At 36.9% G+C, this 15,731-nt stretch overlaps 1 protein-coding gene across 3 annotated transcripts; it reads left to right on the forward strand.

The window, feature by feature from the left end:
* The first annotated feature begins 7,343 nt into the window (after nt 1-7,343).
* LOC140793190 (probable beta-1,4-xylosyltransferase IRX14) lies at nt 7,344-15,292 on the forward strand. Of its 3 annotated transcripts, none has more exons than XR_012109922.1 (4): nt 7,344-8,204; nt 8,280-8,786; nt 14,548-14,841; nt 14,941-15,292. XR_012109922.1 is itself a non-coding variant. In XM_073144542.1 (4 exons), the coding sequence occupies exons 1-3, from the start codon at nt 7,375-7,377 to the stop codon at nt 14,787-14,789; spliced, it is 1,560 nt and encodes a 519-aa protein (XP_073000643.1). In that variant the 5' UTR covers nt 7,350-7,374; the 3' UTR covers nt 14,790-14,826; nt 14,941-15,292. The 3 variants fall into 3 exon arrangements, 1 of the variants encoding a protein (XP_073000643.1); XM_073144542.1 differs by having other exon boundaries at nt 7,350-8,204; nt 14,567-14,826; XR_012109921.1 differs by having other exon boundaries at nt 7,360-8,204; nt 14,567-14,841.
* Nucleotides 15,293-15,731: the final 439 nt, after the last annotated feature.

The following is a 15,731-nucleotide window of genomic DNA, read 5'->3' on the forward strand; positions in this document are numbered from 1 at the left end:
GATGCTCTGTATACCTAACTGTTGATGTAAGGTAGGCGTGAGTTGCTCAGTCTATTCTTAGCTGTTTTGGGTCAACTAAAAAGAACAAAAAGAAGAAAAAAAAAAAGAGGGAAAAAGGAAGAAAAAAGAGAACAATATGTCAATATCTCATTTCATGCTGTTTTGTGTTGTCATACTCTTTGTTTAGAAATTAGGAATGCCTTTATAGTGGGTGGCCTAATTATCCCATGGTGAAATATCTCACTTCATGGTGATGTTTCTAATGGATATATACAATCATAAGATTCATACTTTATATTATCTCTGAGCATGTAAGTCTTGTCCAATTGAGAATAGAGTGAAATAGAAATTACAAAGTCTAATTTGTTATTATTAAAATAAATGTGTTATTCTAGGAATAGTTATTTCCATGTTTACTTGTATTTTGGAATAAGAAGTGTAGTGATTATATTTGATGTGAGATAAGGTGAACGTAAATAAGGAAAAATTACTAAAATACTCTTCGATTTGATTAAAGTAGATTGATGAAATAAATGGTAAATAAATTATTATATTTTACATATGCAACGCTAGGCTAGGGCATTGCATATGCAATGCTAGATTAAGTCATTACCTATGCAATTTAGAGAGATAGATATGTAATGCAATGCAATTTTAGGGAGATAGATATATAATGATTGAATGCAAAAAGAGATAAAAAATGCAATGTAATTTAAAATATATTTTAATTTTACACAATTTTGGTTTATTATATTGTCTTTTTTACATTTAATACTAATTAAGAATTTTATAATTTATATTTAAGTATATAAAATTAAAATAATATTTAATAATAATAATACCTTTTAAAATGTGCTTATTTTTATGAAATATTAAATTATTGACATTTATGCTGTTTAAATTGAATTATATTATTTAGTATAAAATAAAAAAATATGATAAGGAAGGAGAGCTAGTAGAGATGAGTGATAAATTATGATAAGATGTTAATAAGATATTTAAGAGAGAGAAAATAGGTGTAATGAATTATGATGAGATGTTTAAAAGAGATAAAAGATGGGTGATAAATTATATAGTATTTTACTATTTTGTGATTCACACCCTATCTTTGACGATTTTATAACCCAACCCCTCATTTTTCTCTATAATTCTCGTTTAACACACTGATATTATTTTGACTAACTGATATCGACCAAATTACTAAAAGACTCTCACCACTATTTTTTCTCCTCTCTGCCCCTCCTCTAAAAAAGGCACAGGTAATTTACGTATTTATAAATTATTTCATATATTATAACAGAATATTCCTTTACTAGTACTGTTTAATTAATAAAGATGTTAAATGAGAATTATAAAAAAAAAGTAGGGGTCGGATTACAGAAACCTCAAAGGGTGTGAATCACAAAATAGATAAAATGTAGGTTTGGCCACTCGACGGTCGTTGGCAGTTGCAGCAGCTACCACTAGCCAACAATCGGCTCGAGGAAGCCAACCATGGCCATTGGTGGTCGTAGAAGTGTTGGACCCACGGTCACTAGCCATGGGTTTGCTATAGTGTAACCATTATCTTCGATGGTCTTTCAACTAGTGCTGGCGTGAATGGAGGCCTTGACACTAGTGCAAGTGGTCCAAGGAAGGTGTCGGACGATCGTCGCCAATGGAAAGATAAAGGTTTTAGCCCTAGCTTCCACCGTGGGTGGGGAAGACGACCATGTGGCCAATATTGTGGGCGGATTTGGCGTGACAGTAGTGTTTGAGAGGCTTTGTGGTGGTGGGGGTAGGGGGGCTCCACCAAAGGTCGGAAGAGTTGTGGTTGCTACGATTTGGGGCTCCCCCTCACCTCTCTCATGGGTGGAGTATTCTAATCACAGCTCGGTTGATCACGCCGTGGCTAGCGGCACTAGATGGTGTTAAGCGGGTAGTAAGACGTATGCTATAGCCTGGATTGAGTTCTTAATAATCTCTTTCAAATCGGCTCAAATTTCTCTAAATATTGCCTTCACCTATACTGGTGACTCATCGTCGACGGTCATTGGTGGTGGTGGAACAGAGATGAGTTTCTAGTCATCCATTGTTGCTTCTTCCTTGTTCATCTTCTTTAATCTCGTGCTAACCATTGACTAAAAAATGTCAATTCTGATACCAATATTATGGACTAGATCTAGACTGATCTGAATGTAAGAAACTTATGAAAAATTATGGGTAGCTAGCCTAATGAGAGGGTTCTAATGGATTCTATTTCACATGAATCCAAAGTCAGGGTGAAAAGTTAAAAATAAAAGAATAAAAAAAGGTTAGAACGGGACAGGTTTATAATTATTCGATATTGTCGCAATCGTCAAAGAGTGATAGATAGTCGTAGAGTAGGTTGGCTCATGGAGGAAGATAGTGGCTAGGGTTTGAAAGCTTGGAAGGTTATATGGATATGGTATACTCCTATGACAATAAAAACAATCTAACGACTAATATCAAAGATAAGAACGAGATAATTAAATAGCTAAACTCAATAATCAATTCCATGATAATAATTAATACATGACTATTCCTATTTATAGGAGTAAAGTCCTAATGGACAAGATCCACATGTGAATTATCCGCTTTATTTAAAATTCAAAATAATAAGTAAATTTAACTAACTTGACTCGACTAACTCGACTGATTTAACCCACGTGGTCAGATCATATTAATAAAAAAAAATTCGAAATACTTTTGTACTAAAAGTCTTATGTGTGAAAATTGCTGTATTTGAGAAGAAGAGAGCGAATAAAATTAAGGGAGAAAAAAAATTCTCTCGTACTATTTGAATATACAATATAAAGAAGACAAAGGAAGGAAATAGTACAATTAAAAGGAAGACCTTTTCATCTCTTTCCCAATCATACAGAGAAAAGGAACAAGTGTGTATAAAGTCTTTTTTTTAATTTTTAAAATATTTTTTTTTTGTATTTTTGATAATTCAATAGTCAATAAGTTATAGAGTGAATAGCGGGCCAAATCTCCTCAATAATTAGTTTAAACAATTAGACCAATATTATGATACAAACGAGCTACAACATATCATTTTCAACACAATTAGATGTAAAAAAAGATGGTTGAGAAAAGGACTATGGAAGAGGACATGGGAATGAGACAATAAGAGCTATCTCTAGAAAATGAGAGAATAACCATTAATCAAAGAGAAAATGACATATAAGAGGGAGAAGATATTTTTTGTCTAAAATATACAAGAGAAAGACAGAATTTAGATTGCCAATTTATTTTGAACATAATTTGGGCATACCCAGTTAAGTTTGATAAAAAAGTAACAGGCCAATTTTTATCATACGTATATGGATTAGTTTGAGACTTATTAAAATACAAAAATTAAGAACATTCTACCCAATTAACAGCTAGAAGAGTCAAGACTAAGAAGGTTATAGAGCTCTAGACACCTTTACCTCGATTTGTTGCCTAGTTAGCAACTCAGTTTGCCTCCCTAGATACATAAGCAATCTTGACTTCTTTGAAACTACACAACAATCTTAGGTAATCATCCACCATATTCCTGAGTTGTCATAGGTAAATGCCATCATGTCGTAACAATTGAGTCACCTCAAGAGAGTTAGTCTCTAATACCAACTTACAATCTTTTATGGCTGCATTTTAACTCAATCGGATAGCCCATACTTCTGCATATAAAGTCGAGACCTTAGGACAAAGTTTCCATACAATCTTTACTGACTCACCATTCTCATTATGTAATATCATCTCATCCCTCTCTTAGTAATTGTGAGAAGCATAGCTTCCATGTGAGTTAAGTTTAAGACAACCTGACTCTGACGCTTCTCATTTGACATCCTTCCTCTTGGTGGCCAAAGAGTTATTCTTTCACACTTCAATATATTCTTTAGCAAACTACACGGCCCAACAGATTACCACCTTTAGGATCTCGACCACCCCACCAAAAGCCATTGAGTTACATTATTTCCACACCAATCATAACATGAATGTGATGACAACTTTAATATTTTGATAATAGCTCGCCTCCGCATGCCATCTATACGTAAGATAATTCCTATCTATATGGTTCTTCAAAGTGCTCATACTGAGTTCTAGGTCCGCCTAACATTCCAACTATACCTACAAGCAAAGAAAAGGTGGGTAGACATTCACGATAAATCCCGCATGGAGCAAGCTCTCATTTTGCCCAATGCGGAGGCTGTGGATATAATCCTAGGTAGGAAGCCACTGCCGCACTAGCTTCTAGTAAAAAGTTCAAACTCTTGAAGCTATCAAAAGACATCAAAAGTTCTTTCCAACCAACCCAAAATTTCATCGGTTGAGGGTTAATAAAAGTGTAGATTGACTTCGTTGTTGGTTCTCCTTTAGGGTGCGGCCACCAGATCTAATAGTCTACATAGCTGACTCCCTTTTATGGCGACGTCGCTATTTTAAAGCTAGTTTCGTTCCTCATTCCCTTATTATCCTTTTCATACTAAATTGGGTCTACTAGGAGGTTAGAGACCATTAGCTTATGTTAGGTTTTATTTGTACTTATGTAATTGGCAAATTATATTCAAAATATAATTTATATTCATGTAATATGTCTAAAAAATTTATGTATAAGTATATGCACAAGTTATGAGATGTTTGATAAAAAATATAAAGTAGAAGATTGATTTTAAAGTCAAATTATTCGAAATGATTTTAGCATCGTTATTGAAGTGCCCGAACGATGTCATGATAATTGAAAAAGTATAAAAAATTATCCAAGGGCATAGGAACAAACACTCTGCATTTAGCTGTCTACTCTACCATTTAAAGTGCATCCGAACATACTCTAGGGCTGTTTACAACGTGTTTATACATATAGAAGTTCATATTTGGTCATTCGCAATTTATAATTTTCAAAGCAGTTTAATCGAACCCTAGGTGGAGCCATCAAGTATTAATTTAAAAAGCATCTTTTAGAAGTTGTTGATCAATATTTTGATATCATATCGTTCTCAACTTAATATATCTATATCAGATCTAGAAGAACTACGTCTCAAGAGTTATTCAGGTAGAAGGATCAACCTTGAGGGTTACTAAGGTTTGGAAACTTATCATAGAAAGTAGTATGTCGTGGGGTCTAGTGAGTAAAGTTGATATAGATTGAGTTGTGGAAATTAACGAGTGATCCATAAGCTTCTTGTTAACTACTACAGATTTTAATAATTAATTATAATATGAGTTTGGATTAGTAGTTTTTTATTCGGTTTCAAGTTTTTTTACATAAATATTTTTGTACTTATGATTGTCTATTTCACACTTTATTTTTCACATATTATTATCGATAGCGTGTGATAAATTCTATCTCCTAAGATATTTATTATATATTTCAATTAGTATCATAGTATACCTGTAAGTTTATTTTTTCAGCTTGTAATTCAACATGCTAAGATGCATAACACGAGGCTGTCGATTTCACAATATCAACAATTACCATTGTTTGAATGCTGCCCTTATGGTGCACCCATTCCTAGTAAGCTTCTGATAGCCGAGCCTTAATGTGCACACATTGCGGTTAAGTGTGCGTCTAACCCACGACCTCGACATACCTGCACTCAAGTCCCAAGGTTCTAAAGGAGTATATTTTGCCAATCTAATATTTACCTAAGGAATGTCCGCCCTATTGAGGGCCTTGAAGACTAACCTTGCCAAGGTGGGTAGCCCTAGAAAGTCGGAGATTTTTGATAGCCCATCCCCTTCCTCTATTCTCATAATTACCTTCTAGCTGACAAGGTGTAGATCTCAGCCTCTCCTTTTGTCCCAAAGAAATGACCTCGCTTTCGTGGTAATATCGTCCAAGATCGAGTTCGGCAGCCACGTACTCCCCAACCATTATGTGGTATCACCATAAGGGTCGCATTGATAAATGTACGTTTTTTTTATAGTAGAGAATAATTCTTTACTATATGATACATTTTTTCTCCACCCCATCAACCAATGCCTTATGATCTTTTACTTTGACTCTTTTCCCTAATACAAGAACTCCTAAGTATACAAATAGTATGTTTGTAATTTTAAGAGATTCACTTAGTTGAACCGAGAGAGCATGACCAATCCAACTTGGTAGGTAAAGTACAACCTTTTAAAAGTTTAATCACCGATTGGACAATTTGGAGTAGTGAACAAAATAAGCCAGCACAAATTTTGCGTTTGAATAGTGCCCAATAGGTCATCAGTATAAAGCAAATGTGAGAGTTGAGCATCTCCAACTTGAAACCAGTGAAGCTCTCCACTTCTAACCTTTTTGTTGAGGATGCTCCACAACAACTGCATGACCAAGATAAATAGATAAGGTGAAGGTGGGTCACCTTGCCGTAGTCTCTATGAGGTCGAATTCAATTAGTAAGTTTGCCATTGATAAGGATGGCAAAGTGAGGAGATAAGATATAAACCCAAATTCAGTTGCACCATACATAAGGAAACCCATGTGATAGGGGTGCCAAACACCGCTCCAACTATATCGATCATAAGTTCTCCATATCCATCTTGGTCATCATCATCAGTAGACCCCATTTGTCATTGACCACCAAATGGGTCGCTTCCTAAGCTACTAGAGTGTTGTCCATGATGCTATGTCCTGCTGTGAAGGTCGTCTACTCCAAGCTGACGAGCTTAGGAAGAATTCTCTTCAACATACCTATCAATACCTTTGCAATGACCTAGTAGGCCACATTACACAGTGCGATTGGCTAATAATCTTGCATCTCAATAGGATAGTATTTTTTGGGCACTAATGTAATAAAGGTGTTCCCCAACAACTGGGTAGGTTAAACATGGTGAAAAAGTGATCAAAAGTTTTAAAGAGACCCTCACCCATGATGTTCCAGTAACAAAGATATACTTCAATCTGGCCTTGGCGTTTTGACTCGAGGAAGGCTCCACATCCCATCTCAAATATCCTCACAGAATACCGGTGCTGTTGTGCCCTTCCTGTTTCCTCCAAGATAATTGGCTACGCCGACCAATCAAACGTCTGAGATTAGTTCCTCCTCTGGTCCTCATAGACTGTTATAGAAAGCCTTGAACAACCCCCCACCGTAGTTTGGTTCTACATCTGTGAGATAGAAGAACTCAAAGTTCGTGTCCCCATTTTGAACCCACCTTAGTCGGAATCTTTGCAGTCATTTGATATTAATTTGTCTACTTAAAACTATTTCCTATTATAGAGGCTCCGGAGGGCGAGCAGGCCGTCGGGCGTCCAACAGCCCTGTTGCATCAAGCGGCTCAAGCTCCGCGATGATTTGATTGACTCCTTCAAGGTTATGCTCTAGAGAGCCAACATCTCTCTTAGACCACCTCGCAAGGCTCTAGACAGCCAACATCCTTGCTGAAAGAACCAACTGCATGTCGGTCCCTGTCTATCCCAATCCGGCAAATTGGCAGAAGGAACCAACTGCAACCCGAGTCTATTATATCTTTCGTCTTAACACACACACACACACACACACACACACACACACACACACACAACAAATGAAGCCCACGCCACCACTCCACCACCCGACCCGCCGCGCTGCCGCCGACCCATCTTCTTCCTCCGCCGCCGCTCCCGCCGTTTCTGCTGACTCCTCTGCCGTCCAAAAATCCTCCTCCTCCGCCTCCGCCTTCTTCTTGCTCCTCTTCCACCTCCTCTCCTGCCTCCTCTCCCTCTTCCTCGGCTTCCGTTTCTCCCACCTCCTCCTCCTCTCCTCTTCCCCTCCCATTCCCCTCCTCTCTCCCCCCCCTCCTCCTCCTCATCCTCCCCCTCCCCCTCATCTCCCCTCCCGGCACGTTACCGCCGGCCGCCACGGCATCCTCGTCCGCCCCCATCCCCATCCTTGCCCCGTCGAAACCTCCCGCGCTTACCGCATCCTCGCCGCCGTCCAATCCGAGCAGCGCCGCCTTTTCAAGAACCAACCCGCTCCCCACCGCCCTCTCCTAATCGTCACTCCGACCTACTCCCGCACCTTCCAATCCTTCCACCTTTCCTCCCTCGCCCACTCCCTCCTCCTCCTCCTCCCCTCCCCTCTCACTTGGCTCGTCGTCTCGCCCGCCGACTCCTCCAACCATACGATCGCCCTTCTCGCCCGCTTCCCCTCCCTCCCCGTCCTCCACCTCCCCTTCCCCGGTAAAATCCCTCCCACCTGGCTCGCCCGCCGCCGCGCCGAGTCCCGCATGCGCCTCCACGCTCTCAGGTGGTACAAAGTTGTCACCTTTCGCATTTCTTGCTAAAATTTTAAGCGCTTAGTTTAGTTCTTGGATCGATGTAGGGTTATACGGGAGCGGCGGCTGCACGGCGTAGTCGTGTTCGCGGACGACTCCAATGTGCATAGCTTGGAGTTCTTCGATGAGGCGAAGAAGGTGAATTGGATGGGGGCAGTCTCGCTCGGGATTCTTGGGCATGAGAGCTCAGAGATTCCGATCCAAGGGCCGGTGTGCAACTCGTCTGGGCATCTGGTCGGGTGGCACAGATTTAATTCGATTAACTATCGCGGTAGGACTGCTACATTTATTGGGGAACAGGGGGTGGTGCTGCCCGGGAAAATGGAGTGGGCCGGGTTCGTGATGGATGCGAGGTTGGTGTGGAGGGAGGCTGAGGGGAGGCTGGATTGGGTGAGAGACCTCGATGAGGTGGGGTTGAGTAAGGAGGAGATCGAGAGCCCACTGGATTTGCTGAAGGATGCGGCGTTTGTTGAGCCACTTGGGAGTTGTGGGAAGAAGGTGATGCTATGGTGGCTCCGGGTGGAAGCCCGGTATGATAGCAAGTTCCCGGCTGGGTTAGTTTTGAATCACCTTTCTTAATTTTATTAGCTAGTATATGTCTCTATTATTAGTTGCTTACTTTGGATGAGCTATTGTGCATTAATTGGTTTCTTGGAGGTTGAAATTGTAGACTTTGCTAATTGTTGTTCTTTAGCAGATCAATTGTCTTAGAATCATGTTTCTGAAACCTACTGACATGAATGTACTTAACTCCTTATAGATAATGACAGAAATGCTTGAACTGTTATGATGCATGCAGCTCACTGTTATTATGCTATTGCTAGAATTGTACTTGGATCATTGGATGTAATTGGAAATAATGTTGGGATGATAGAAATTGATGAACTAATGAAATGTAAACTCTGTCAGAAGACCTCTATTCAAGCTTGAATTATTTTGTTAATTTGTACTTTTGTCTCTTCATTACAAGTTATCATAGTACCTAATACAATGTAATCATTTGATTGCCCTGTTGCTAAAAATGATTTCATTAGTAGGATTAGGCTATTCCATCATTGGGTGGAATTGTAGTCCTCGGGATTGTAGTTTGTCTAGAGTATCAAATTGATTGATTCTCGTGACAATTGTAGCTCTTCTCACTTGCATTGATTGGCAGTTGTAATAACATGGATGATCATTGAATTACTCTTTTTGTGATGTGTATTTGTAGAGTAACGTGGTGGCTTCTATTGCCATATTGTAGTGGTGTAGAATCTAGATTTTTTGGTGAATTAACACTAAGAAATTATGTGGGATATTTGAGTTATTAGTTATGCTTTTTGCCCAGTAGCTGATAATGATGCAATGATAAGGAGTTTATTCTTTTCAAATTTTTATAAAAACATGGAAAGGAAAACATCTGAAAACTAGAATCTCTAAACATTGTTGTTGAAGGAATACATAAATTTCCTACTTTTCTAATTTTTTCAAAATGCTTAAACACATACTTAAAAAGGCTAATAATTCATATAAAGCTCTTTGTTCTATTCCCTAAGTTATGCTGGGGCTGAAGTTTACGTGGCTCAGCAACAATCTTCCCTTTTTGCATGTTAGCTTGCCATATTATTATTCTCCTTTGAGTTGTTTCAATTAGCCATCAAACCAAAGTTTTATCTGGAAACTCTGACCCACATGGGAACTATTACCAAACCAACAGATGCGATTTGTTTGCTAGCTCCTCTTCTTAACTCGCGTAATGAAGCAATCCTGACTTTGGTCAATGGATGCATTTTTTTGCTTCTGACTCCAAGTTTGCTCTACTACTGGAATTTATTACTATATGGGAAGAGTCCTTGAACCTTATTTGGTTATGACCTCCTTACAGGTGGACTCCTTCCAACAAGAATCAATGTTTCTTTTAACTTGTCATATATTAACTCATATGAGAGAAGATCCATTAATCTTTATGTGGGGATCTTAAATTTTCTTCAATAGTAGAGCTACTTAGTTTGTGATTCATTAACGAACAGATCTAATTATTATGAAACCTGAAAAGGAAGGCTGAATCAAAAGACTATCTTCAATATCTAGCTATGGATTTTGTGGTTCTTTGAAGGTATAATGGTTCAGACTGAAACCAGACAATTACTACGCATAAAATCTTAGTTTGGCTGAAGGACCGCTTGAGAGATTAAAGATACTCATCTGTATGTGCGATTATAAAGGTTCTGGAACAAATTCTCTTTGTAGGAAAGAGTCCGGGAAACTTATCTTTGGTAAGGTTACAAGTACTTCCCTTCATTAGAAAAACAAGATGCATCCTCATGAACTGCCAGAATTCTCTAAGCTGGGTGAAAGAATTTGTCGGCAACTCAGCATCATGTCATTTTGGTTGGTATACGACAAAATTGCTTTGATACATAGGGATTGAGCATCATGTCATTTTGGTTGGTATATGACTAAAATTGCTTTGATACATAGGGACTGAGGTCTGGTTATAGTTTTACCTGTTTGTTTTAAGGGATCACATTCTAGTTGCTATTTACTTTAAAGGCATGAATATTTTAGGAAAATAGGACCCAATGAGAAGTCAGGTAAATAGAAAACCACTTGAAGAATGGTTCATGAAGTCCCCATTTGGATCTAGGTTAGAGAATTCCCTATTATAGATTAAGGAATACTAGTCTAGATTTGTAACTAAACATCAAATTATCCATACTCTAGATTGAGAACACTATTTAATTATTTCTCACATAAGTGCATTTATAATTTTACCTCTTATTCAACTAAAGTTATTTCACATATCATGTCAAAAATTCTCGCATATCTTCTACCACTCACTATTTCATTTTTACAAACCAAAAGTTTTCACTTGATTTATCCGCTTTATTTTTCTATCTACCTCCCTTTCCTATTACTCACTTATCTTATTTCTTACTCACGTACACATTATATACCTATAAGAAATAAGAATACTTTAATTTGAACTAAATGTCAAATCAAAAGTAATTGTCTCAATTTTCACTTATTCATATTTTGACCTTTAACTTTATATTACATCAAAGATAATTATTACACCACTATTTTAATTTACTTATAAACATCCTATTTTCATCTAAGTTAGAGGTACTATTTTAGGAGTAAGAAATTATAATATTACTCTAGATTTTCCTCTGACTGGAAACCAAACGGGGCCAAAAAGAATAAAAATCCATTATCTAGGTTCTATTCTGGAATATTAATGACCTCTATTGCTCAGTGCTATGACCAACAACTACCAGCTCCAAGTATCCTTGATCAGTTATTTAGAAGAGAACATGCAATTTTATGAATACCTACCTCTAATATTAGTTGTGTTCTAGACATGAAGAGCTTTAACACGAATGCCCCCTCACTAATCCGCGAAGAATGAATAGACAAGAAAAATATAGAGGGACCTTTGATATCTGAATATAAAAAAGTTGAATACTAAACTTTGAAGATCTGTTCCATGTTCTAACCCCTTTGTTTAATCTCCCAATTAAAGCAATACTAGAATTGTACTTTCATTAGTTAGATCGAGGTTTGAACTTCAAAGTTTTACTGGGTGGATCAGTAACTGATTTAGGAAGCAACATGCTAACTGCGATCTTACTTAGCATGAGAGTATCCAATGATACTAAAACATACATTAAGAAAATCGAAAAGCCATTTGTTTTCTATTTATCACCTTTATTGTCTCTGGAGTGATGGTCTTATGCTTCTAATGTTTAAAAGAGAAACTTTAATCATCTTAGATGATTTTATCTTTTTGTCTGATTTTTCATGCATGATTTTCTGCCTATGAATGAAACATTATATAAGACATAATATGTAGAAGTTCATACTTGAAGCCATATCTTTTACTTTATTATGGAAAATGCTTATGTTTTTTTAGCACTTTCTAATTTTTCTATGTTTTCGACTATCTTAAGAGGACGAGTAGCTATCATAAATAGATAAAATAAGCTTTAACATATTAAGAATCATGCACAAGAATAATGAGTTTCAGCTTAATGAATACACCCTACTATGAGTATGTGGGCTCCAAATAACAGATAACACAATGGTATCCACATTAGGCAGGAAATTGCTCTGGTTATTGTGGACAAAGAGATTTAATGTCTAAACTGCTTGAATAAAAATAACTTCTAGTTTATTGTCTTGCTCCTGTGCTGATGACTCCAATTATTTGCAAACTTTAATGGAGGTATCCAGTGGCCATTTGCCTTGATGCATACTCTCTGACGATTTTCTTACTCATTCTCTAAGAACTTATTGGTGAGATGCTTAGGTGACAAGATGGTTTGAAGTGTCATTTGAAATCGAGACATTTCGCCGAAAAATTTCGTATTTCAGTCCTATCCGATCCAAAACTCTCCTTCGAAACTGGGATCTAACTGAAACAACTATAGTAATAATTTTTTAATGTATGGTTTAAATTCAAACTTGGATTTGATTTGAATTCAAGTTGTACTTGAATAAATATCAACCTCATTGCTTAAATAGTTAAATATTATTAGATTTGTGTGATAATTTGGAAAATAAGATAATAAGAACTATTTATCAAAAGGAGTTTGAAACCGGTATAACAAAACTAGAACCGAAACTGACCGAAATTGACAGAAATGTTTTGTTTTTTAACTAAGCCGAAACTCAAACCCGAACAGGAACTTTGAACTATGGCAACAATTACTAGAATCCACCTCGTACATGTAATGTTGTATCCCAGTAATTAGAACCTGTTGCTCAGATACAGAGTGTCTTTTGTGTCTGGTGATATTTATTCAATTATTCTTGATGAAATTGCCCCTCAGATGTGTAGGTAGAAGCTACTCATCACGCTAGCATATTTGGCTTTTGTTCTACCACCTAATGACTTATCCTTCTTCCCTGAATCAGTTTCACTTGAGTCAACTTTTTGGATATGCTTTCTAAGACAGAAAACCCTTTGATGTCCATTCCATTGGGAGTGCAACTGATCAGAACTTTCTTCTGAAAAGCTCAACTAACCTGAGCTCAGAGGATTCAGAGGATTCACAGGATATAATGCTTGCATATAACTTATTAACTTTCAAAACAGTTCAGAAGAAAATAACTCTTGCTAAAACACTGTGCAAGAGACCTGTGTACAAAATTGGCACTAAATCTACCACATCAGATGTTTCTCCAAACAGTAGTAGTATGTCAAAAGCTACTTCCTTAGAATGTTGGTGTTTTATTGTATACTAAGTTAATTCTGCAATTAAGGCAACACTTGTACTTAGTGAATAAAAAGAATCTGTTAGAGAGGGTAGAGATGCGGTGTCTTCCATCAAGTGTTGAACAAATCAAAATAATGTTCTAAGAACATATAAACTGAGCTATATTGAGAGTCAGACTGAATTTTAACTTTACACAGATGCTATGAATTAGGACATAGGTCTATATGGTGAAAGAAGAGTGAGAGAAGGCACGTAGATCTTTACAAGATTCCAGTGACTAGAGGGTAACGGAATGAAGTGAACTTGAAAGGGCCTTGAACTATAGATATGTTGTCAAAAGCTTGGATGACATATGGATCTCTTATGAGGCACAACATATACTAGCTAGAATATGATTGGTAAGCCATAAATTGTTCTAAATGTGTATCACTTTTCACTTACATATAACTAGCTATGATGCTATCTGTACTCTCTATCAAGTGGGGGATAAACATTGATAAGCCAAGCTCACTCTAGAGTGGTTGACTGATTGCTCAATTTTTGCTTACCCTTTCCATGTCACGAGTCTAGGAATATCACATGTTCGTTGTTCTGTGGATCTTCAGATCTAAGTAGGTCAGTTTATCTCTTTTTTCTTGATTTTAAGAGCTTGTCATTAGATGGCTATTCTTCTAGATCAGGCAATATCAACATTTCATGGAAAGAAAATCAATTGGAATGTGCCATCTTCTGCTCAAAAAGAAGTTTTAGATTTTGAATAAGCAGTAATAAACTGTTTTATTTGTTAGAGTAGCAGCTATTTGGAGAAATTCACCTATCTAGAATGCATTTAGTTTAAATTTCTAAATAAGTTTTACTCTGATAACGCTAATGTCCCTGTGACTAGCTGTAAAACTGCTCTTTTTGCCTAATTGAATTTGAATCTTTGATTGTCAATTGTACTGATTAGAGAATCACTTCAAATAGGTGAATGTAATTGATGGGATTGATAATTGATTTGGTTGTCATGACCATGAACCTTCCATTAATGTTCAGATTATCATTTTTCTATCAGAAATATCAAGTATTTAATAGTGCATGCAGAAAATAATACATTCTCTTGTATTACCTTCAGGTTGTTCTTTTGCATGCAGATGGAAAATAGGTCCTCTAGAGATTACTGTTCCTGCAAAAAGAACTCCATGGCCTGATGCACCACCTGAACCTCCAAACAAACAAATGACCATCCATCAGAACCATGTGGAGAGGCATCCTGCAAAGACAGGCAGATCTTCGAGATCTAGGCGGAGCTCTCGGAGTAAAAGGAAATATGAATCATCAACACGAGCCTCGGAAGTTTCTCATAAACAAAAATGATGACAGCTTGACTGGGGTTAGAGTAGGCCTGTACAAGGTTACAAAACAAAAGGTTCCTGTGATTATTCCAGTCTTTGTTCTACCCTTCTAAATAATTAATTCCATGCTTTGTAGTAACAGACTCTTTATTCTTCCCTTTGTGGTAATGCAGGATCTTTCTTTCCTCCTCTACATGGAATCAGACTTCACCAAAGGTCCTTCTGAATCTGATGGTCAATTTGTTCATGAGAAGTTTATACGAGAATTATGGAGCTTTTTTGGACAAAGACTAAACAATATGGGAAACTAAGCTTTCACATGTTGATGTTGATCTTTTCAAAGCATGAAGATATACCTGATGTTCATGTCGTTTCCATGCACATACAAAAAATAGATATGTAACTTGGATCTGAATCAATCTGACCAACCTGAGAGAGCGAGTTTTAATGAGAAGTGTCTCAATTAATGCAAAATATATGCAACCATTGTCTATGTTGCATCCAAAGTCTTCCCATTCTTCAAAATTTTGTGATCCTTTTAGTCCTTGTACTGGTTTTAAAATCTCTAGTTGCTTCCTTTCTTCTCCAACAAATATTTCTTCCTGCATTTGAGGGTCTTCCACATTGATGGAAGCCTTCTTCTGCGTTTATTATTTATTCGTGGCATATGAGGTTTGTTCTTTTATGTTATATATATTAGGTTAAGATTTGATCATTCATATCTATGAGAGATTTGCAAACTAAGAACAACATTAATAAATTTTAGTAAATTGCCGACTTGAGAAGTGACAATTTTTTTTTTTGCTTAATTATATTTTACTTTTGTATTCCATAGGCTTTTGAAAAGCTAGAACTCTTTAGACGTTTAAAAAAGATGCTTTAAAATTATATTTCTATCCCTTTGTTGATGGAGAAAAATATTAGGATAATATAAATTAGCGTCGTCATTTTGTTTGAAAAATAA

Source organism: Typha latifolia, chromosome 8 (assembly GCF_019914945.1).
Source record: "Typha latifolia isolate L0001 chromosome 8, TyphaL0001v2, whole genome shotgun sequence".
Taxonomy (NCBI): Eukaryota; Viridiplantae; Streptophyta; class Magnoliopsida; order Poales; family Typhaceae; genus Typha; species Typha latifolia.

Coding starts and splice junctions, on each gene's coding strand:
- LOC140793190 (XM_073144542.1), top strand. CDS start 7,375: ATGTCGGTCCCTGTCTATCCCAATCCGGCAAATTGGCAGAAGGAACCA. Junction 8,205..8,279: donor ATGCGCCTCCACGCTCTCAG/GTGGTACAAAGT, acceptor GGATCGATGTAG/GGTTATACGGGAGCGGCGGC. Junction 8,787..14,566: donor GATAGCAAGTTCCCGGCTGG/GTTAGTTTTGAA, acceptor TTTTGCATGCAG/ATGGAAAATAGGTCCTCTAG.